At 38.3% G+C, this 23,059-nt stretch overlaps 1 protein-coding gene across 7 annotated transcripts in view; it reads right to left on the bottom strand.

The window, feature by feature from the left end:
- The window catches only part of QKI (QKI, KH domain containing RNA binding), a 160,489-nt gene that overhangs the window by 86,885 nt on the left and 50,545 nt on the right, over positions 1-23,059 (bottom strand). For all 7 annotated transcript variants that reach the window (XR_011465439.1, XM_070377008.1, XM_070377010.1 and 4 more), the window contains exon 3: positions 4,190-4,306. Coding sequence is in view for 6 of the 7 variants with exons in the window: in XM_070377008.1 (XP_070233109.1) it covers positions 4,190-4,306 (117 nt within the window). In the remaining variant the exon portion in view is untranslated. The remainder of the gene's footprint in view (positions 1-4,189; positions 4,307-23,059) is intronic.

Raw genomic sequence — 23,059 nt, 5'->3', positions numbered from 1 at the left:
CAGATGGTTTTTTCCAGTGTCTACTCTATGCCAAGTACTCATCAAACAGCAGAGAAACACTCCATAAAACAGACATGGCATGCTGTTACTGACAAATCAGCAAACAGCATTCCATCATTAATACCATGGACAGTCAACAAATTAAGATTTTCTAGCTTTCTCAGCTTTTACATAAACTGACAATTCTGCACGAAAAAGTTTAGTTTTCCTTTAAACTCATAGAATATGCTTCAATCAGCCTTATTATTTATTTCAATACTTTTTGGTCTCCATATATTTTTCATGTTCTTTTTCAAAGTAATAGCCAAGCAACAAGTGATAGCACCTTCCACTGTGACTTAACTTCTATTAACATTTTTAAGAACTCAATGAGCAGAGCAGAGTAAACCAAAATGACATGGTTGACAGTTTAGTATGCATAGATTTGAATTAATATTACAGAAGACACCCTTGGCATTACAAATCTACACATAAATTCTTCATCGTAGTATCAAACATACGGTAGCCCTTCAAATTAACTGGATATTCCCAAAGTATATTCATCTATCAGATCAGATCAGATCAAATCAGTCACTCAGTCGTGTCCGACTCTTTGCGACCCCATGAATCACAGCACGCCAGGCCTCCCTGTCCATCACCAACTTTCGGAGTTCACCCAGACTCATGTCCATCAAGTCAGTGATGCCATCCAGCCATCTCATCCTCTGTCGTCCCCTTCTCCTCTTGCCCTCAATCCCTCCCAGCATCAGAGTCTTTTCCAATGAGTCAACTCTTCGCATGAGGTGGCCAAAGTACTAGAGTTTCAGCTTTAGTATCATTCCTTCCAAAGAAATCCCAGGGTTGATCTCCTTTAGAATGGACTGGTTGCATCTCCTTGCAGTCCAAGGGACTCTCAAGAGTCTTCTCCAACACCACAGTTCAAAAGCGTCAATTCTTCGGCGCTCAGCCTTCTTCACAGTCCAACACTCACATCCATACATGACTACTGGAAAAACCATAGCCTTGACTAGACAGACCTTTTTTGGCAAAGTAATGTCTCTGCTTTTCAATATGCTATCTAGGTTGGTCATAACTTTCCTTCCAAGGAGTAAGCGTCTTTGAATTTCATGGCTGCAGTCACCATCTGCAGTGATTTTGGAGCCCAGAAAAATAAAGTCTGACACTGTTCCCACTGTATCCCCATCTATTTCCCATAAAGTGGTGGGACTGGATGCCATGATCTTCGTTTTCTGAATGTTGAGCTTTAAGCCAACTTTTTCACTCTCCTCTTTCACTTTCATCAAGAGGCTTTTGAGTTCCTCTTCACTTTCTGCCATAAGGGTGGTGTCATCTGCATATCTGAGGTTATTGATATTTCTCCCGGCAATCTTGATTCCAACTTGTGTTTCTTCCAGCCCAGCGTTTCTCACGATGTACTCTGCATATAAACAGGGTGACAATATACAGCCTTGACGAACGCCTATTTGGAACCAGTCTGTTGTTCCATGTCCAGTTCTAACTGTTGCTTCCTGACCTGCATACAAATTTCTCAAGAGGCAGATCAGGTGGCCTGGTATTCCCATCTCTTGAAGAATTTTCCATAGTTTATTGTGATCCACACAGTCAAAGGCTTTGGCATAGTCAATAAAGCAGAAGTAGATGTTTTTCTGGAACTCCCTTGCTTTTTCCACGATCCAGCGGATGTTGGCAATTTGATCTCCGGTTCCTCTGCCTTTTCTAAAACCAGCTTGAACATCAGGAAGTTCATGGTTCACATATTGCTGAAGCCTGGCTTGGAGAATTTTGAGCATTACTTTACTAGCGTGTGAGATGAGTGCAATTGTGTGGTAGTTTGAGCATTCTTTGGCATTGCCTTTCTTTGGGATTGGAATGAAAACTGACCTTTTCCAGTCCTGTGGCCACTGCTGAGGTTTCCAAAATTGCTGGCGTATTGAGTGCAGCACTTTCACAGCATCATCTTTCAGGATTTGGAATAGCTCAACTGGAATTCTATCACCTCCTCTAGCTTTGTTCGTAGTGATGCTTTCTAAGGCCCACTTGACTTCACATTCCAGGATGTCTGCTATAGCAGTTAATAAAACTAAAAATGCAATCTGCAGTCAAAATGTTGTTGGTATCTTAATCTATCATTGTTTTCATGCATTATGTATAATCTGTAAACTTTTTTATTTCATTAGGCAACAGTACAAATTAAAAAAATATAATGTGTTAACTACTTCTGTTTGTGCTTAAGAACAAAGTGGACAAGACAGAATATGGACACACCAACCACCAGAGAACCAAACAAAAAAGCTGTGAGGATACGGGATATTCAAAGGTCACAAAGCAACAACAAAGCATTGTCATTTCCAAAGCTTAAAAAGCTGAAGTACTTCCCCCATGATGTGTAAGAGTTTAAACAGGAAATGCACTAACAATGTAAACAAAATTTATTAAAGAGCAATCATTAACATTGATTGATTGATCACTGTATGTCAAAGCACTATGCTAAGCGCTCTACAACTTCTGTAATCCTCACGCCATCAGTGACCTCACAGTGACCTCACTACTCCCGCTTCACATGCCACCAAGAGATGAAGTCATCTGCTAAAATCACAAAGCTGCTAAGTGATAGAAGCAAGAGTCAAATGAAAGCAAGACGGTTACAGAGGTTACACTCTTAGCCACTCTAATGTATGCCAAAATGATGGCAGGAAACTGTTCTTCAGACTCCAAGTTCAACCTGACTGAAAGCAGAACTGGCGATGCCTCATTACAGGGCTCTGAGCTCCACTCCTCAGTGTCTGTGCGTGAGTGGAGGGCTGCTACTGCAGAATCGACAAGACGCTGAGGAGAGGGCAAAACACGCTTTGTAAACTGACATAACAACTTGTTTGACGGATGAATACACCATCAGTTTTGAGAGCTTGTCGTACTGTACCTAGGCTATTAAATCAGCATTGCTTGAAGCAAAGCAACCACAAGCGCAAACATGGGAACCAAAACTGCATGGCAATACAAGACTGCCCCTCGGCTGAGTCACACAGTGATGAAGTTATTTTAAGATTCTAATAAAAAAGATTGTTTTAAATACAACTGCTAAATATGCTCAGGGAGAACTCACATGCTTGCCTCAAAGTATCTTTATACTCATCTGACAAGAACAGCTTAAAATAAAATTTACAGATAATTAATATTATTGACAGCCTCTCTGCTCAGCTTAACTACTAAGTCATTATTTATCTGTAAGGAGAGAAAATGATTGAGACCCCAGTCAGCTAATGGGAAAGATGAAATGAAATGAGGTGAGAGCTTAGAAAGAAGTCAGAATGAAGTCAGAGTACCTACAGGTCTGGCATTCACTCTGTAAGCTCCACAGAGGGATTCAATGCACAACACGCTCTAGCAAAGCCACCCACATCTCCATCATTTGATGTGTCTTTCAAGGCAATGTATTTAAAAATCAAACACACAACAAACCCTTCCTAACAATACATTTAATCTTTGGCAATCAAAACCTATGTTATTCTTAAAAAATCAGTCAAACATTTTTCACACAGATAGAATTCAAAGTATTCTGCCTCATAGCATCACTGGATAAAAGGAAACAGGCAAATAAAACCTTCTGAAAACACAGTATTTAAAGCAGGGAACTAGGTGTTCATCAATTAAACTAGAAAAGTAAGAAGTGGCAAAAGGAAGAAAAGCAGAAAACAACAACAATATACTTTAAAGTAAAATAGCTGGAAAACAAACTCAACGTGAAATGCTGGTGAAAACCAAAATGACTCCTGTATGGCTACTTATAAGCCTTCCTCCACACTTACTCACTCTCCTGATGAGATGACATAAATCCACAGTAATTCATTTGATTCTTCTCATGTAAATCTCATCAAGAGAAACATTTTCGATTTTTCAAAGTTTCAGTTACATCTTTAATACATACAACACTGAATAGTCTAACTTCCAAACTGGCGGCTTCTCAAGTGTAAAAACCAACATGAATATGATGGATTAACTGTTATTAGCTAACTAAATGAAAAGTAATGATAATCAAAAAGAGAAAATCATGACACCACCTTTAAAAAGTTAAAAATTTTCTGACATGAAATAACATATACTGCTTTAAGATCTAGATATTTTGTTATTAAAATTCAAAAGTGTAAGTACATTATTCACATAAAGGACGGCCCCATTTTCAAGGACTTACCTTCTTCTTATCCCTCATTGAGCCTTTGCCTCGGACCATGATCTTGCATCCTGTTTCTGCTTCAAGCTGTTTAGCAGTAAGTCCTCTAGGTCCAAGGATTCTCCCAACAAAATTAAACTGGGGGGAAAAAAAACCAACATCGTGCATTAGTCACTTAAAGTATATACTTAACTTTCTCTAATTAAATTTTTAAAAATACTAAGTTGAAATAAAATCTTATTAATTTCTTGCCAAGTTTGAGGGTGTAATGATAGCAGTTCATGGTTTAGCTTGAAATTTTCATGTGCATTAATACAAATCATGGATTAGGAACAGCAGAATCTACCTAAAACAGGTGCTGTATTCAACTGCCCATCAATATGCACACTCTAAACAAGTGTACATGAAAAGTTCAACAAATCCCTTCTATGACTGGGTTCCAGGAGCTATTTATTATGTTAAATAGTGGCTGCCTTTTATACAGAAATCCCTGGGGGAAATTCCTATCTTATTGATCTAAGTTATACTTCAGCGACTGTTCAGAAAGCATTGTGTTTTGGGGCTGGCTGCCAGAACACTGATGGCCAAAACTGTATTCCACACTATACTAACTATTTAAGACGTAGGAGTCTACATTTTTTCCCCACAATCTTTGCACAATTTTGTATCTGCATCCTTATTTTCCTATTTCCCATCTCTTCCTTTAGTTCATACTACTACTTTAACAAAGAACCTTAACTCTTGTCACAAAAAGGACAGTGATAAGAAATAACTGTATAAATAATTATCATCCCTCCACAGAAACTTCTAATATTCACACATAGAAGTTAATTTTTTTAAAAGGCCAGTGAGAGGAACAGATTGACTATAAACACTGGAAAGTAAATTTTCCTTATTAATATGTCATCTATATAAAAGACAAGAAAATGAATATCATCAGTTCCACAAAGATCCATGGGTGGTTTTTATCAACTTATTCAAACAGGTTACTGATACCTATGCTTCCTACTTTTTTCCTGCATTTTATTCCCACTGTTAGTGTATCGTTACATAACATTAACATGCCAGAATTCACTGCTCTCAGCGCTTAAGAAGCGAGGGCACTTCCTCAGTCTTCTGTGCTCCAGAGGCTGCCTGCTTTGCCTGCTCACCAGCACCGCCACATCTTAGAGAAGTGATTCCCAAATGAAACATGTGTGCGTACGCATTTGAGGATGGAAGAAAGTCCTATTCCCTAGGGGACTGTGACATCAGCTCTTCCACCCCAAGCAAAGACTCTCAGGTCCTTGACCCAGCTATACAAGATTCCAAATTCTGAAATCTGCCTGAACTATGTCTTTACATTCAAATAAAACCCTTTACCCTTGCCTAGTTTTTGGCATATAGGACTTGACCTACCTCTTCAACCAACTAAACCCTTGCAGTCATCCAGTCAAGAGCCCTCCTCTCATATCCCCCATCTAAATAAACTGAAGTACTGTACTGTACTTGAAGGACTGTATTATGATTACACGTCTATACTTGGAAAGCATACAGACCCCAACTGGTATTCAAGCTCCAATATTAAGCAATAATTAAGAATCGGGAAGTCATATAAAACAAGCCTCAATCATGTGATGGAGACAACGCTTTCCGGAACTGCTGTGATGAGGAACTGCACGTGTGTACAGCACAATATATAAGAAACGTCCAATACAAAGTCCGCCACACAGTGGGTCACAGTCTATGAAGTCTACTACAAATTCAGTTTAGGAAGCCTCAGGCCCTCAATCAACAAGTAAGCTCAGAATGTCCACAGAAGGGGATATGATCAAATGGCAAATCTGACCTACAAAACTCCAGAGAGACCAGAAACTCACGCATTGAGTTCTGCAGAAAACCAGAAAGAAAAGATGGAAATGATACAAAGCCTTCTCAAAGAGGAGCAATAGCCAGGCATCTAACTTTGCAGGTATCAGGCTTGAGTTTTCATATATAGAAAAGATGCCCGAAGAAAAGACTCTCACACTGTAGCATTTGGCTCCATTCTCAAAGGCTGACACTTAGCTTCAGGTGATCAGCTCCCACTGAACCCTGCAATGAGCTAGCCCCATTCAAGAATACGAGCTTCTAATTCATATTCTGTGCTTCATTCTTAAGTATGTATAGACAAAGTTCACCAAAGACTTGAGGAATGCTCTAACTTAAGGAAGGCCCTTGCATGCAAGAGTGTACAAACTATAAAGAAGCAGGACAAAGGACTGTCCCATTAGGGAAAAGACTGCTGGTAAAGGAGATTGTTGTTCAGTGGCTTAGTTGTGTCCTACTCTGCCACCCCATGGACTGCAGCATGCCAAGCTTCCCTGTCCTTCACCATCTCCCAGAAAATTCCCCCAAAACTCCTTCAGTAGACAGCACTAAACTACTTTCTAAATCAGTCATACACAGTTACATTCCGAGAAGAGGAGAGGATTTAGCTCTGATACATTTCAACACTTACGCTTTTGGTCATTCAGATGTGTATTTTTTGAAGCACATGTGAAGTTTTCAGACCATTCTATTGTGTTGTTTTGCTGTCTTATTGATTTCTACTTTGCGGTCACACGTGTGGCAAATACCTTTTCCCTTCCTGTGGCTTACCATTTTCATCTTTAATGGTGTCTTAAGATGACTTAATTTAAGCAGACTGAATTGAATTAAATTATATATAATTTTAATGCAGCTCATGTCTTCTCTTAACAATATTTTCTGTGTCCTGTTTAAAGGTAGTCTTTCCCCATCCCAAGGTCATCAAGATATCCTCTGTATTAATTTGCAGAAGCTTTACTGTTATGATTTTCTTATCTATGTCTACAGTGTGCCAGGAAGTGATGTCCATGATGCGAGAACAATCTTCTCTTCTCCTGTTCCCTCCCGTGGCTGCCCAACTGTCCCGCCACATGTTGCTAAAGAGACCATCCTTTCCCCTGCCCTACAGTGCAGTGTCATTTCTTGTTTTAAGTAACACCTATACATGCTTATACATATGGGTCTACTTCTGGGTTCTCTATTAAGCTACTTGGCTTAGTATCTCACTGTCATTTAATGTAACTTTATTTTCAAAATCTTAATACACAGGATAGCATGTTAGTTCACCTTGCTCCTCTTTCAAAGATGTCTCAGTCTTTGTGCCTCTGTACAGATTTCAGAAATCGCTGGTTAATTTCTAAAATGATACTAGCAATAATTTTTACTGGGATGTTAGAACAATCTTCAGGATCATGAATATGGTATAATTTTGTCATTTGGTTAGGTGTTTTTCGATTTCTCTCAAGAATACAAAGCTTTCTTGGTGTGCCTTTACTTGATTTTGTTTGATTTATTCCAAAACATTTGGGGCTTCGTTTTTGCTACTGTAAATCATATTTTTATTTCATGTTTTTTTACATGTGAAATCATAATTCATCTTTTTGTATCATACAGTATACCCAGCAACCCTGTTTCTTCTTTCTTCATTTTAATTTTTCTGTAGGTTCTTTTGGATTCTTTTGGTAAAGATTCATATCACTTGCAAATAAGAGAAAAGAAAAAATACCTAACTTCAATCATATTTTTAATTTCTTTTTTTGGCCATCCTTACAGCACTGGCCAGCACATCATGGGTTCAAAGTCAAATCAAGTGTATTATCCTTGACTCATTCCAAGAATAAAGTTCTCAATAGTTCACTATGAAGTCTGAAGTAATCTGTGTATACTTCAGCAGATTAAGAAAATTCCATTCTATTCCCTAATTCATTAAGAGGTTTTATTTTTAGTCATGAATGGATGTTTAAATGTATCACATTTTTTCACCATCGAGACAATCATAGTATTTCTCCTTTATTCTGGTAATGCAATGGATTACAATTCATTATCAAATGTTAAATCATGCTTATAGTTCTACAATAAACTTAATCACATTATCTTTTATTATAGATCACTAGGTTCAGCTTGTTAGCAATTTGGTGACAATTTTATTTTTTAAATTTACATTCACAAATGGAACTGCCTTGTAATTTTCCTTTTTCACAATATGTTTCTTAGGGCTTAGGCATCAAGATTATACTGGACTCAAAATGTGTTGGGATGTAGTCCCCCTTTTTCAGCTCTTTGGAATGGCTCATAGAAGCTAACTTGTACTATTCCTCCTTTAAATACCGAAGAGAAATCAGTGGTGAAGTCACCCGGGTCTAGAGTATTTTTTTCTCAGTTCAGGTTTTCAATTATGGATTCAGTTACCTAATTTAGATTTCCTATTCCTTCATATGTCAATTTTGGTAACTTGTGTTTATCTAAAAATATGTCAATGTAGTTTAAATTTTCAAACTTGATGATATAAAGCTTTCATGGACTTTTCGTCTTAGTATCTACAGGATCTGTAACAATGGTCCCACTTCAATTCTGACTGGCTATCTATATCATCCTTTCTCTTGATCAGTCTTCCAGTCTTTACAAAGAATGTACCTTTTCTACTGTTGAGAGGGGTAGACTGATAAAAATAATTTTAAATTAAATTTGTAGACAGGTCATTCAAAACTGACCACAATTACCCATGCATCCTTAATCTACGCCATTTGCAGTGTAATTCTGCAGTTCCTCTCACCTCTTGAATCTGGGGTTAGCATGCTGGCTGGCTTTCCAATACAATGTATGAAAAGAATAATGTGTGTGTTAAAAGCCTAAGGCTCAGTCTTATGTGTACTTCCTCTCTTAGGCCCTATTATTACCATGTAACAGTCTCAGACTAACCCACTCCATGCCGGCCCACACCCAGGTAACTATTAACAGCAGAGGGGCCTGGCTAACCCACAGCTGACTACAGGTGCCGATCAGAAGAACCACTGTGGTGAGCCCAGCCTGAACAAAAGCGACCAGCATGCACAAGAGAAGCAGGAGCTAAGTAAGTGGTGGTTGTTTGAACATAAGTTTCTGGGGTAGCTCATTAAAATGCAGTAGTAGCCAGCCAATACATTGATTTTCTTCATTTTGTGATGGTTTTAGGGGTCTTAAATTAATTTCTACTCTTACCTTTATTACTTCCTTCCTTCTACTTCTTTTACATTTAATCTGCTGTACTTTTCCTGATATTATGAAACGAATGCTCAGCTTATTGCACCCTTTCTTCTTTTCCAATAAACATACTTTTAAAGCTTTAAGTATTCCTCTAAGCTGAAATATCAATAACCTCAGATATGCAGATGATACCACCCTTACAGCAGAAAGTAAAGTGGAACTAAAAAGCCTCTTGATGAAAGTGAAAGAGGAGAGTGAAAAAGTTGGCTTAAAACTCAACATTCAGAAAATGATCATGGCATCTGGTCCCATCACTTCATGGGAAATAGATGGGGAAACAGTGGAAAGAGTGTCAGATTTTATTTTTTGGGGCTCCAAAATCACTGCAGATGGTGACTGAAGCCATGAAATTAAAAGACGCTCACTCCTTGGAAGGAAAGTTATGACCAACCTAGACAGCATACTCAAAAGCAGAGATATTACTTTGCCAACAAAGGTCCGTCTAGTCAAGGCTATGGTTTTTCCAGTGGTCATGTATGGATGTGAGAGTTGGACTGTGAAGAAAGCTGAGCACCGAAGAATTGATGCTTTTGAACTGTGGTGCTGGAGAAGAATCTGCGGAGTCCCTTGGATTGCAAGGAGATCCAACCAGTTCATCCTAAAGGAGATCAGTCCTGGGTGTCCATTGGAAGGACTGATGCTGAAGCTGAAACTCCAATACTTTGGCCACCTGATGCGAAGAGCTGACTCACTGGAAAAGACCCTGATGCTGGGAAAAATTGAGGGCAGGAAGAGAAGGGGACGACAGAGGATGAGATGGCTGGAATGCATCACCGACTCGATGCACATGAGTTTGTGTAAACTCCGGGAGTTGGTGATGGACAGGGAGGCCTGGTGTGCTGCGGTTCATGGAGTTGCAAAGAGTTGGACACGACTGAGCGACTGAACTGAACTGAATACTTGTTCAGACTTTTAAGCACAGTACATAATCAATTTTTCTAAATATTCCATGGGTGTTCATGAGACTTCCTTGGCAGTCCAATGGTTGGGACTTTGTCTTCCAATGCAGGGAGTGAAATTTTGCTCCCTGTCTTAGGGAGCTAGGATCCCACATGCCTTGGGGCCAAAAAGCCAGAATATAAAACAGAAGCAAATTGTTGTAACAGAATTGTAACAAATTCACTAAAGACTTTAAAAATGGTCCATAGCAAAAAAATCTTAGGAAAAAAAAGCAGGCAAACTCCTCTGTGACTAACTTTTGTCTATTTCTTTCAGTTTTATTTGCTTTATACAATTAGAAACTGTGTTGTTGGTATATACAAAATTATATTCTTCTGTCATTATGAAGTGGTCTTTTCTCCAGTAGTACCTTTTGCCCTTAAGCCTACATATATTAAGATATAAAGATATTTATAAGATATTTAAATTTATTTTCATACTGAATTTTCAACTGAGGTAATTTTCAGTTCATTAATTCCCTCTTCAAAAGCTTTGAGTCTTCTGTTAAATCTATTAATCCCAGTTAAGCAATTTTTCAGTTTGATTTTTCTTTTATACTTTCTATTTCTCTGACATATTCAGTTTGACTCTTCTTTCATAGCTCCCATAACTCTGCCATATTTCTCCAACTTGTCTTTGGTCTTCATACAAACAATAAGCATAACTTTTATATAGACTCAGACTTTATAAAAGTTATGCTTATTGTTTGTATGGAGACCAAAGACAAGTTGGAGAAATATGGCATAATCCTAATATCTAGAGTCTTGATGAATGTGCTTCTTTTGTCTTATTTCTTCAGATTTTTTTTTAACATCATCTTGTATTCTTTGTGTGTTTGCTTGTTTTCTAGCGTGTGCCAGACAACGTATTTACTAAACAGCTTACAGAAATAATATAAGGCCTAAGGTGATGTTATCTTTCTCCAGAGGGAATATATGTCAGCTTCTGCCAGGCACCTATTGTTAACTAGCAACCTAAGATCATCTCAATACAATTCCGCTTATTGAGGTTGACACAATTTTGATGCTGACATGCAAAGTCTGTAAAGGCCTAGGAAATTAGTTCCCTCTTACCCCTGAATGCACACCCATCAGATTCCTCCCCAAAGCACAGACTGGAGATGGGAAGGAGCTTACATAGGTTAGACCTCTGTCCCCCAAAGCTTAGCCTCGCCGCTGTCCTCCAGGTTCAGCAAACACACCTAGCTAGAGGAGAAGCAGTTTCACAAAGCCAGGCTTACATCCAACCTTGATTCTCTGTCCTCCCAGGAATCCTGAATTAGCAGTTCTTCACAATCCTGCTGGGTCTCTGATGCATTCAAGCAGATGTCTGTTTGCTGTTTGTTTGTTTTTTTCCCTTCTGTATCCTATTTTACTCAAATTGTTCAGCTGCTCTGAATTACCCTTAGTACTTAACAGAGAAGCCCATGAAATTTTTAAAAAGGCTGCCTTTAAATCTAAGTAGATCTAGAAGTGACTAATTTCAGGCAGTACAGGGTAAAAATATATTAGAATGAGGGTCTGAGAAAGAGAAAAAGACACCTACCACAGAAAATCTATCAACAGGCCTTGCTAACCCCCTATCTTTATATATAGGCAAAGATTCTGTAAAATTCATTCCCTCTCCTTTCCTCAAACAATCTGAACAGAGACAAGAATTTCCACATTCCATGCCTCACTGACTTTGAGTATTTTTCAGTAAAATAGGAAACAACCTTTTATTTTCAAGTTCAACCTAATGAAGTATGTATCCATGGTCTGCTACTCAGTCAAGAGTGAAATAGATGCTATAATTTTTTTTTTTTTTTTCCTAAGGAGAAAGGGGAGGAGGAGAAAGAGGAGAAATTCTCCTTGCTCTCAAGAAATCTGTGAAAATGACTTTATTCTATTTGGTATCTTGACTGTTTCTTAAAATAAGTAACTTTTGCCAGCTTTTCCTCTATTACAGTTGTGCTCTATACAGATCTTATAACTCATATAAAAAATACACCTTATGTATCTGAAACAAGCAAAAGAATGTGTGGAAAAATGCAGCATGAATGAAGGTACTTCAGCATGTCATATAACGAATATGTAACGTCTGAATTTGTGCCCTCTGTTAAAGTGGTTGGCTCCACTCCTGATACACAAACCCTAAAGAGGCCATCTTTGGCACATTCTTTCTTTTCATATATTAAATCTCTTTTGCTAAAACCACAGCATTACACAGGAAAGGTTTTCTGCTATAGCTAATACTCCCAATTATTATTTACTAAATAAAAAATGTTTTAAAGCCAGTCAAACATTAAATCCGTAACAAAATTTTCCTAATCTTAAAAATGAACCAACCTCTACTGCACCACAACCAGCAAAAAACAGCTCAAATGTGTTTAAGTGCATACCACTGGGACTCAAATATACTCGAAACCATCAAGGTCGTCCTTCTCAAAATGGTGTAAGTAGAGAAGGAAAAAACTTAATCACAGCAGCTGCTTTGTCTACTGCAACCAATTTCCAAGTTAATATTGTTTGCCTTAATTCATTCTGTGTTGATTTATCATGCTAGTTCTGCAGCTTCATTCAATTAAAACAATGTCACAACACATTCAAAGAAAATAATTTCAAACAGCCTAAGCTAACTGCAAAATTTAAAGGCCAAAAGAAGGGAAAGAAAGAAGAAAAGAGGAAAAAAAAAAAAAAGAAAGACACTCATTAACCCTACTGTTTATGTACAGACCTCTCTGTGGCTTACCAATTATATCGCCCTCAAGTGGCATGTTAATTTCTAAAGAAGAGGTCAACAACAATCATGTCTAATGCTATTTGATGCTGCTGACTTAATTTTAAATAGAAATTAGTTCTCTCAATGATAGAACATAAAGTATTATAGCAAATCTTTCCACTAACCTTTTAAGAAATGTACAATCAAAAATAAAATGTTTTGTGGCACACTATCAAAGCGTATTAAAAAATGATTTCCAAAAGCATTCATTTCAATGATACGCTTCTAAGACATGTTTAATTTCTGCTTAAAATTTTGGAAAAACAATTTTAAAAATGCAAGATGCACTTCTTTGGATTGTCTTTCGCACAATAAACTGATGCTCTGTTTTTAAATATTTCGTCTAGTATAGCTAAGGTGATTTCAAGTTCAGTTCAGTCGCTTAGTCATGTCCGACTCTTTGTGACCCCAAGGACTGCAGCACACGAGGCCTCCCTGTCCCATCACCAACTCCCAGAGCTTGCTCAAACTCATGTCCATCGAGTTGGTGATACCATCCAAGCACCTTATCCTCTGTCATCCCCTTCTCCTCCTCAGGGTCTTTTCCAATTTTAAGTTAAATATTTATAAATGTTACATCATATCATGTAAGCAACATAGTATCAAACACACACACACAAATGTGTATTTCTTGATAAAGTCTTCTGTTCGGCAGATAAAAATGGACCACTTCTAATGTAGTCAACACTAGTAAGCCATCTTATGCAAGTATGTAAGATGAGAGAAAAGTTATGACTACTTAGCCATACAACTGCTTTTAATTAAAAATACCAGAATATCTTGTTTGATTTGATTTATAGTTTCATTGACTCGACTGATGACAGTAAACGAGAAAAGGTTAACAATGCAGGTTAAATTTAAAAGTTTGCTACATCTAAAGTCCACTGTGAATAGCATAGCCTTCTTCCAATATTTGAAGTCATTATCCAATTTAGCAAATAAACTGCCTGGACATTTATGAACAATAAAGTTTCGACATACGTCTAGTGATTTTCACTTTCATCTACTCATTAACATAAATGAAAACACCAATCAACATTCACGTCAGAACTAAACCAACTGAAACCAGTATGGCCAGAGACATTAGAGTTTAGGGGAAAAAAAAAAAAATCAACGAAAGTCTTCTGTTTAAAAAAAAAAATGAATATATCAAAATGTCATGTACTTTTGGAGAGACAGATGTCTTATCCCTTCTCTATCTTCATGTTAATTCCAGATAAGCAGCCAGATACGTCTCCTTAAGGTACATAATTACTATAGGAACCATTCTGCAAACCAATCGTATATTAGGCCTTCATACACATCTTCTGTTGGTGGCACAGGACATATAAAAAGCATTTACACCAACAGATGCAAAAGTGAAGAAAAGTAACCAATAATAACCAAAATATTAAATTTATAGCATATGAATCCGGATAACCTAAATCATGTCAAGTCTTTCTCTTCTGAGTATAAATATAATTTGCAAAAAAGAGGAAACCATTCAAAACAAACTCAGGTTAATAAGATGATTATTCTTTAGGAAGCTAAATAACACGTACTCAGAAAAACAAGAAATTATCAATTAAAATAAAAGATATGAAGGCAATGAAAACCAACAAGGGTCTGATGACACAAACAGAAGACAATATCTGTGAAAGTGTGAGGCCCAAACACTTACACACGAGGCCTTTTAAAAGATCCCTAGCTACTTTTCAAACCTTTATCTTTGCGTTTAGCCTTCTGTTCAGAAACATGTTGTTCTCTAAAACAGCGGGGACTTTGAATTTTTGTTCCCTGTAATACCTTTCTTTCTCTTCTCTTCTCACCAAATTCTCATTTCATAGTATTAAGCTCAAGTAGTCCTTCAGTGACTTCTTTGGCTGTTAATTCCTAGAGACTGCTGTTTTCCCCTAAGTGAGGACCCACCTCTTAAAGCCCTCCTGTCTCACCGTCTGCAATCATCTGCATGTCTTTTATAGAGCATTCTTTTGAAATCGGAAACCAGCACCGCGCGTACGTGTGTGTATGTGAATCCACAGTGCCTCACACGACATACAGCACAGAGAAGAAATGAACACAGGCAGCACAGGAACGCTCACACGTCCCAAAAACTTATTAAATGGACGCCTGTTTTCGGAATAAAATTCAAGTGAGAGTTAATGATGTCACAGAAACAACTGTTATTTCCCACCCCAAACTGGGTGGCCAGGCTCAAGTGGTATAGCCTCAGACTACACCAGACCCATTTCGTTCACCAGCTTTGGAGGGGAGAGGGTTAAGATTAAGAAGATTCTGTTACTGACTGCTTCACTCACTCCCAAGAGACACTGCTCTCCCAAAATGGGACAAAAAGAGATCAGCACCTTGACCTTTCCTGTAACACCTAACAGCCAGTAGCTCTGAGGAGCAGGTCTCTCTCTAATGATGCCTCAATATGGAAGCATCGTAAGCGCAAGGACTATGTCATTCAGCATTTCTTAGATGTTGAGTACTATGAAGTATGTTCTACTATGAGTGTTCCTCAAAAGTGAACTTCGATGCTTGGCACTTTAGCCACATTGAAAAGTGAAAGAAAGTGAAAGTGGCTCAGTCGTGTCCGACTTTGTGCGATCCCATGGACTGTATAGTCCACGGAATTATGCAGGCCAGAATACTGGAATGGGTAGCCAATACTGGAATGGGTAGCCACTGGGGATCTTCCCAACCTGGGATCAAACCCAGGTCTCCCACATTGCAGGCAGATTCTTTACGAGCTGAGCCACAAAGGAAGCCCAAGAATACTGGAGTGGGTAGCTTATCCCTTCTCCAGTGGATCTTCCCAACCCAGGAATCAAACTGGGGTCTCCTACATTGCAGGTGGATTCTTTATCAACTCTGCTATCAGGGAAGACCTACCTGCATTAAGTCACGTAATCCTCACAACACACTAGAAGGTAGTTACCATTATCCTCTCCATTTAACACATTTGAGGCTACAAAAGTAGTCCCAATCCTAGAACACCTAGAGTCCAGACACTTCATCAATATAGCATAAAGCCTCTCTTCTAAAGACCCTGATTCCACCAGGTGTTCAATGGGTAGCTCAAAATGTTTAGCACAAAGTCTAGAAAAACCCTCTTCAGATTTAAGTTGACTTTCACAATGAGCCCAAATGTAATTTATTTTCCACATATATCACAGAACATACCATTACCATACTCCTTTCACATGACCACCCCTTTTCAATATCCTCATCTGTCTGTTACTGACTAGGCTCAACATCCACATCCTTTGTACCTTAACCAAACCTTTCACATGAATGAAAACTTGTACATGATCATTACTTCAACCACATGATTCAATGGCAAGTATGCATAGACTTCAGCACAAGACACACACACAGAGAACAGTACAATTATTTGAATCAAGACTGAGCTTACAAGTGTTACCTCAGACCCTGCAGGTAAGTCTGAGATATCAAATATTTAGTAATCCTGACCATGTATTGATTATGAATACAGCCTAAGGCTCTTTGAAACTGGTTTCTTAAATTTTGCTGCATAAATATCACTCTCATAACTGCTCCAAAAGTACTAATACAGCTCTTAAAGAAACCTGCTCTTCTGGGGCATAAATTTTAGTTACATTTGACTTACTGGTAACTTACACTACCCTTGTTTCAATGTTCCTAAATTGTTAAGAACAAACTCAGTTCACAGTGATTCTGAATTATTCTAAGTAAAAATTCTAATAATTTTCAATTATTAAATTCTATTAATACAGTACGTTTACCATCTCTTACTCTTGGTTCCTCTACAGTATTATCCTCCACATGTAACAGACTACAAAATCTTAAGATTTTAATTTTAATCTGTTCCCTGTCTTTGTTCCAACTGTCACTGCCATTCTTCAGGCCCTTGCTACTGAAAGATATCAAAATTTTACAGTTTTATACTCATATCTCTTCATGTTTCTACTCATTTCTCAAATTTTGCTTTTTTATTTTGTTTAATCTGTCCTTAAAACAGCAAATTTGTACTGCTCTTATATAATCTTACAAATAAAAAGGCAAAAAAGTAATAAATCACTGTTCTATAACCCCAACCAAGACAACAGTGATAAATTTTTTAAACTCAAATCAATTCCTTACCAAGTAATGAAGAAAAAATTATCATACCAATATGAAACATGGGGGTGGCCAAGTTCATGGTAAGCAGGCTACTTATTGATATTGTTTTTGAATTTAGGAAAAGCTTCCTGGTGGCTCAGACGGTTAAATAATCAGCCTGTAGTGCAGCAAACCAGGGTTCGATCCCTGAGTCAGGAAGATCCCCTGGAGGAAGGGAATGGTTACCCACTCTAGTATTCTTTCCTGGGAAAACCCGTGGACAGAGCAGCCTGGTAGAGTCTCCCCAGTGGCTCAGTGGTAAAGCATCTGCCTGTAATGCAGGAGACCCGGGGTTCCTTCCCTGGGTCAGGAAGATCCCCCGGAGGAAGGCATGGGCAACCCACTCCAGTACTCTTGTCTGGAGAATCCCATGAACTGAGAAGCCTGCCGGCTACGGTCCACAGGATCAGAGAGAGTCACAAAGAACTGAAGTGACTGAGCAACACACACATTGTAATCAAAAGTTAGATTTCAGGAATTTCCTAATTTATTATAAACTATTTAGTTCTAAAGGGATGGGTTTACTAAGACATATAACATACTTTACCAAAGAAGTAATTAAATTTAGTTCTGTGGCTAATCATTAAAAAGTTCTATTTCAATGTCCGCAGGGTAAAACCACATCACTTACGTCTCCTGCCATTGGCAGGCGGGTTCTTTACCACCAGCGCCACCTGGGAAGCCCAGAAGTTAAGACAAATTCTATCAAAAGCTACAGTGGTTTTTTGCTCAAACTCAAATCAAAAGAAGGTATACATAATGAGTTCATTCACTCACAAAATAAACTTAGATCACCTATGTTAAGCAGGCACAAAAACGGGTGGCCAAGCTCAAGGGGTATAACTGTAGACTACTCCACACCCCATTTCATTTTTACCAGCTTTGGAGGGGACAGGGTAAGGATTAAGAAGATTCTGTTACTGACTGTTTCACTCACTCCCAGGAGACACTGTTCTCTCAAAATAGGCCAAAAAAGATCAGCACCTTGACCTTTCCTTTAACACCTAACACCCAATACCCCTGAGGAGCAGGTTTCTCTCTAATTTTTCTATTCCTTTGATTACTTCAGTGAGAATCTTAGAGATATGGAGGTTAAAGCCTGTGATGAGGTTACCATCTAATTCCTTAAGACCTCTGTCACAGTAATTTTAACCAAGTAGATCCTAATAATCTCTTTTTGGATAAGATAAACCACAGGCAAAATTTTCTATCTCAACTGAATTTGGAAAACATTTGCTTACAAGTAATTATTCTTCCCTAAAAACTAACTCCATCTTTTAGCTTGTTCTTCTACACACTAGTCCTTTTTAATATCAAAATGTTACTTACAAAAGAAAGCATTCCTATTTTAAGACGAGATTACTTTAAAAATCGTTAAACTTTGAAAAAATTTAAACCAAAAAAAACTAGTTTTCAGACTGTCTTGAAAGCTTTTTTGGAATAATTTCTATTAACATCCTAAGAAATTTAGTATATCTCAGACCACAAAGAGCCTATTAAATATCTGGTACACAGCAGGCCTTTGAAATATCCTTGCAGAGTAAAATAAAAATGAAACTTAAAAACCAAATGTCATGAAACTGACCTTCACTGAATTGACCTGTTTAAAGTTCTAAGTCAACAATAATAGTCTCTCTTTCTAAAACTTAAAGACATGCTCTATGTTATCAAATTGTACTGCTAAATTACAAACTCCAATAGGTTAATATGTAATCTGAAACATTTCACCATTCAATAAAAATATATTATCTAACCTTCTTCAAATCAACAACCTATCCTTAAGAGGTTTCTGTATAAAATATCAAAGAGAGATGTGCAGATGTTTTTATTTTCACTTGTAATTAAGATCATATCCTGCCAAATATCAAGGTTTAACCTAGGCATTGAAAAGAGAGACTTGGCCGATCGTTACATTTTTACTTATTGTCCATCAGTTTCTCAGAACATCAAAAGACCAAAGTAGTTTATATTGAGTCTTTCAACACAACAAGAAAGTCACAAAAGTCAAAGGACAAAGGCTTAAGTAAGGATAACCAACTGCATTGATCTCTTTTCTCCTCTTATAATTTCTCCAAAACAAAAGTCAGCTCAGCAGCCATTCTGCAGGTGACAGTCTTAAGAAACTGAATCTGACCAATAATTCCATACCAACTCAGAAGCTATGACTAGCCAAATTTTATCTGCAAGCCCAGGAGAAATAAACTGAAAAGGAATTTAAAAATTACGTTCCACCATTAACATAGATTATTATTAGGAGCTAGACCCCGGTTAGATTCCTGGGTCAGGAAAAGCCACTGGAGAAGGGCTGGGCTACCCACTCCAGTATTCTGGGGCTTCCCTTGTGGCTCAGCTGGTAAAGAATCCACATGCAATGTGGGAGACCTGGGTTCTATCCCTGGGTTGGGAAGATCCCCTGGAGAAGGGAAAGGCTACCCACTCCAGTATTCTGGCCTGGAGAATTCCATGGACTGTATAGTCCATGGGGTCGCAAAGAGTTGGACACAACTGAGCCACTTTCACTTTCCATAGAGAGTACCGTGAAAAACATTATAAACCCACGTTATTAATTAGCGTTGCCATGTTGAAGTCCTACAAGCTGGAAAAAATATTTGAAAGGGCATTTACCCATCTTACAATCTGTGTAAACACACTGACAATATATGTCTTCATGACAGCTTAGATCCAAGACAAACCTTTCAAGACTATAACTGTTCAAAATTAAGACCCATTTTTAAAACATCACAAAGTCAAATTATCTTCATAAAATATTTCTGGGAAAAGTCTCACTACAACTTAATCATGCCCGAAGCTAAAACAGTTTTGCAATCTATCTGTTCACATATACACTAGGCTAACTAAGGCACCTGACAGCTAGCCCTTGCCAATGTTTGGAACTTGCTCTACCACTCTGGCACATCCTATAAAGCCGTTTCTCAGAGCACAGAAACGATAACCAGGCAACTTTAATGACACAATTATCACTGACTCACTGAAATACAACATCTTTGATTAATCAGAGTTAACTCCATTCACATACTGTTTATAAGATCGTCATGGATTCAAACAAGTCCTTCCTTAATAACTGGCCAAACCAACACTATGATGGCCTTTAATCTTCATTCCTGTTTGTCCTTTTATGAAAGTATGATAAATAGTCTTAAAGGATTTAATGCAACAGCTTTTCTCTTTCATACAATACTGTGGGCTCCTTCAAGGATGGGGATTTTTTCCTTACTCATGATCGTAAGAACCTTACTGAGTGCTCTATCAGATATCATATATTTGTTATCTTCATTACTCTTAAATAATTCTATGATGATCTTATAGACAAGGAAACATTCTAAAGTTAACATGGGCTCAAAGTCAATGTGACAGTCTCAATTTCCAGTCCCTTCTCATGTGGACGGAGTGACTTGGTAACACAGTTTACCAACCTCAGCACTGTTGACACTGGGGGCAGAATTCTCTGTTGTTGGGGCTGTCCTGTGCATTGTAGGATGTCTAAGAGCATCCGTGGCACCTCCACTAGATGCCATTAGTACTCCTTTCAAGTTGTGACAACCAAAAATAGCTCCAGAAACTGCCAAATGCCCCCGAAAGGCAAGATCAATCCATAGCTGACAACCATCCAGCTAAGGGAATGTTGGCTGAGGGAGAAAGAGCAGAGGTCCTTCAGGTGTTTAAGCAATTTGGCTCGGCTCTGACGCTCCAGTGACCTGCCAGGAGAAGGGCTTGCTCCAAGCAGCTGCTGCCCCCTTGGGCAGAGCCTAGCAGGAACATAAAGGTAACATAAAGGTAACCGAAACACCCACAGCTGGCCCAGCTATCCCAAGCCGGCTAAACCCAATCAGCAGAACTGCAGCCCACACAGTGTAGACTAAATAAAGAACACAGAAATCAATACTTGTTATTTTAAGCCACTGAGTTTTAGGACAGCTTACATAGAGCACTGTTGTGGCAATTGTTGACAAATACAGCCACTAAAGGAGTAAGCCAGGATTCAAAACCTGACTCAAAAACCCACTAGTACCTCAACTGTATCAAGCAGTTTTCTTTACTGAATTAATATTCCCACCTCCAGGATATGCTTAATACTAACAGAGATGCAATACAATCCACTTTATTAATAAGTATAAATACTAAAAGTTAAATCTGTAAAAAATTTTCAATACATTTTCAACAAGCTACTCATATTATCTTCTCATTCCCACACCATTAAGCCACTGATTCAAAAAACACTGTGGACATAATACAGCACAATCTCATTTCTCAAACACTGAATCTAAGGCTTCCTTCTCTTGTCAGTCCCAGAGGTATACACAGCCAAACCCAAAACAGTATCTCCAAGTTTACACTTATTTTATAAATAAGTTGCTATATGTAAACTTAAAAGACAACTTTTTTTTAAAGTTCAGCAATATTTAAAAGACAAATTTTCATACAGATACACACAACAGATACTTATCGTACAGCTACCGTTTACTGGACATTATGCCAGGCAGTGAGACTATAAAAAAGGACACCACCACCCCCCTCCTGGAGCTTACATCCTGGCAACACCTACACAGCATTATGGCATTTTCCAAATGTTTTACATGTACTAATTCACTTACACGTCCTCACAAGCCTGTTAGAGACCACCTCTATACAGAGATGAAGAAAATGATGACTGGATTTGCCCACAGCACAATGCAAGCACTAGGGCCAGCCAGGAGCTGAGTTCACACGTGTGGACCACTGCACTACCTGCCCCTTTGCAGCTTTACTAAAAGCATTTTCGAGTCAAAGAGCGTGAGTTCGCTCACAAAATCAATTCCTCATACAAAAGGAGGAGGTAAGACAAACGCATATGTAATGATCTCTAAGATATATTAAGAAAAACAGGAACAAGAAAAATACATACTTGTTTCATTGTGACCAATACCTAATTCGTAATTCTGAAATAAAAATATTTTCTATACTGCCAAAATTTGACACTCTTGTTTCATTTTAATTATTTTTTTTAAATGATGAGATACAGTTTCTAGTACAGACTACAGCAGTTAGATACTATTCATTTGGTATGTATTGATAACCTCAAAGAGAAACTACATGCAGACTCCAACTCTGCCAAATTCTTTCAAAGGAAATTTAAAATCAAGGTATTAAAAAACTAGTCTGGAGGACCAAAATGGCTTGTATCTATTCCTCTCCTATAAACCACTGAATTTCTAATTTTAAAAGCTTTGATAAAATAGATATTTTGGGGTGCCAGTAATTACCCACAACTCATACACCACCTGCCTCACTGACACGCCTACATATGGATGTCTGACTTCAAGTGAAAGTGAAGTTGCTCAGTTGTGTCCGACTCAGGTCTCCCACATTGCAGGCAGAAGCCACCAGAGAATCTCAAACTTCAAACTCCCGCATTGCAGGCAGAGCCACCAGGGAATCTCAAACTTCAAACTCAGCTCTAAGTCAGAAATGTGAAGCCCCACCCCAAACCTGCTCTTCCCTCAGTCTTTCGCAGCTCAGGAATTGGTGACTGTTACTTCAACCAATCAAAACCTCCGAGCTACTCCTCTGAGTTTTCCCTCACCCTTCATATCCAATCTGCCAGCAAATCTTACTGGCTCTTAGGTTATCAATTATGTAGGATCTGAGTATTTCGAAGTGCTCTTGTTCAAGTTCCTCCTCTGCCCCTAGCTGGTCTCCCTGCTGTCAGTATCACCCATAGCCTTTCTCCACACAGAAGCCAGAAATAAGCTACTAAAACCTAACTGACCCCACAGCACTCCACAGCTTTCCATTTCACAGTCAGTAGAAAGTGAAAGTGGAGAGTGAAAAAGTTGGCTTAAAGCTCAACATTCAGAAAACAAAGATCATGGCATCCGGTCCCATCACTTCATGGGAAATAGATGGGGAAACAGTGGAAACAGTGTCAGACTTTATTTTTCTGGGCTCCAAAATCACTGCAGATGGTGACTGCAGCCATGAAATTCAAAGACGCTT

The sequence above is a fragment of the Bos mutus genome, chromosome 9, assembly GCF_027580195.1.
Source record: "Bos mutus isolate GX-2022 chromosome 9, NWIPB_WYAK_1.1, whole genome shotgun sequence".
Lineage (NCBI taxonomy): Eukaryota > Metazoa > Chordata > Mammalia > Artiodactyla > Bovidae > Bos > Bos mutus.
The sequence above is the reverse complement of the archived record's forward strand: the minus strand, read 5'-3'. Positions and strand labels throughout refer to the sequence as shown.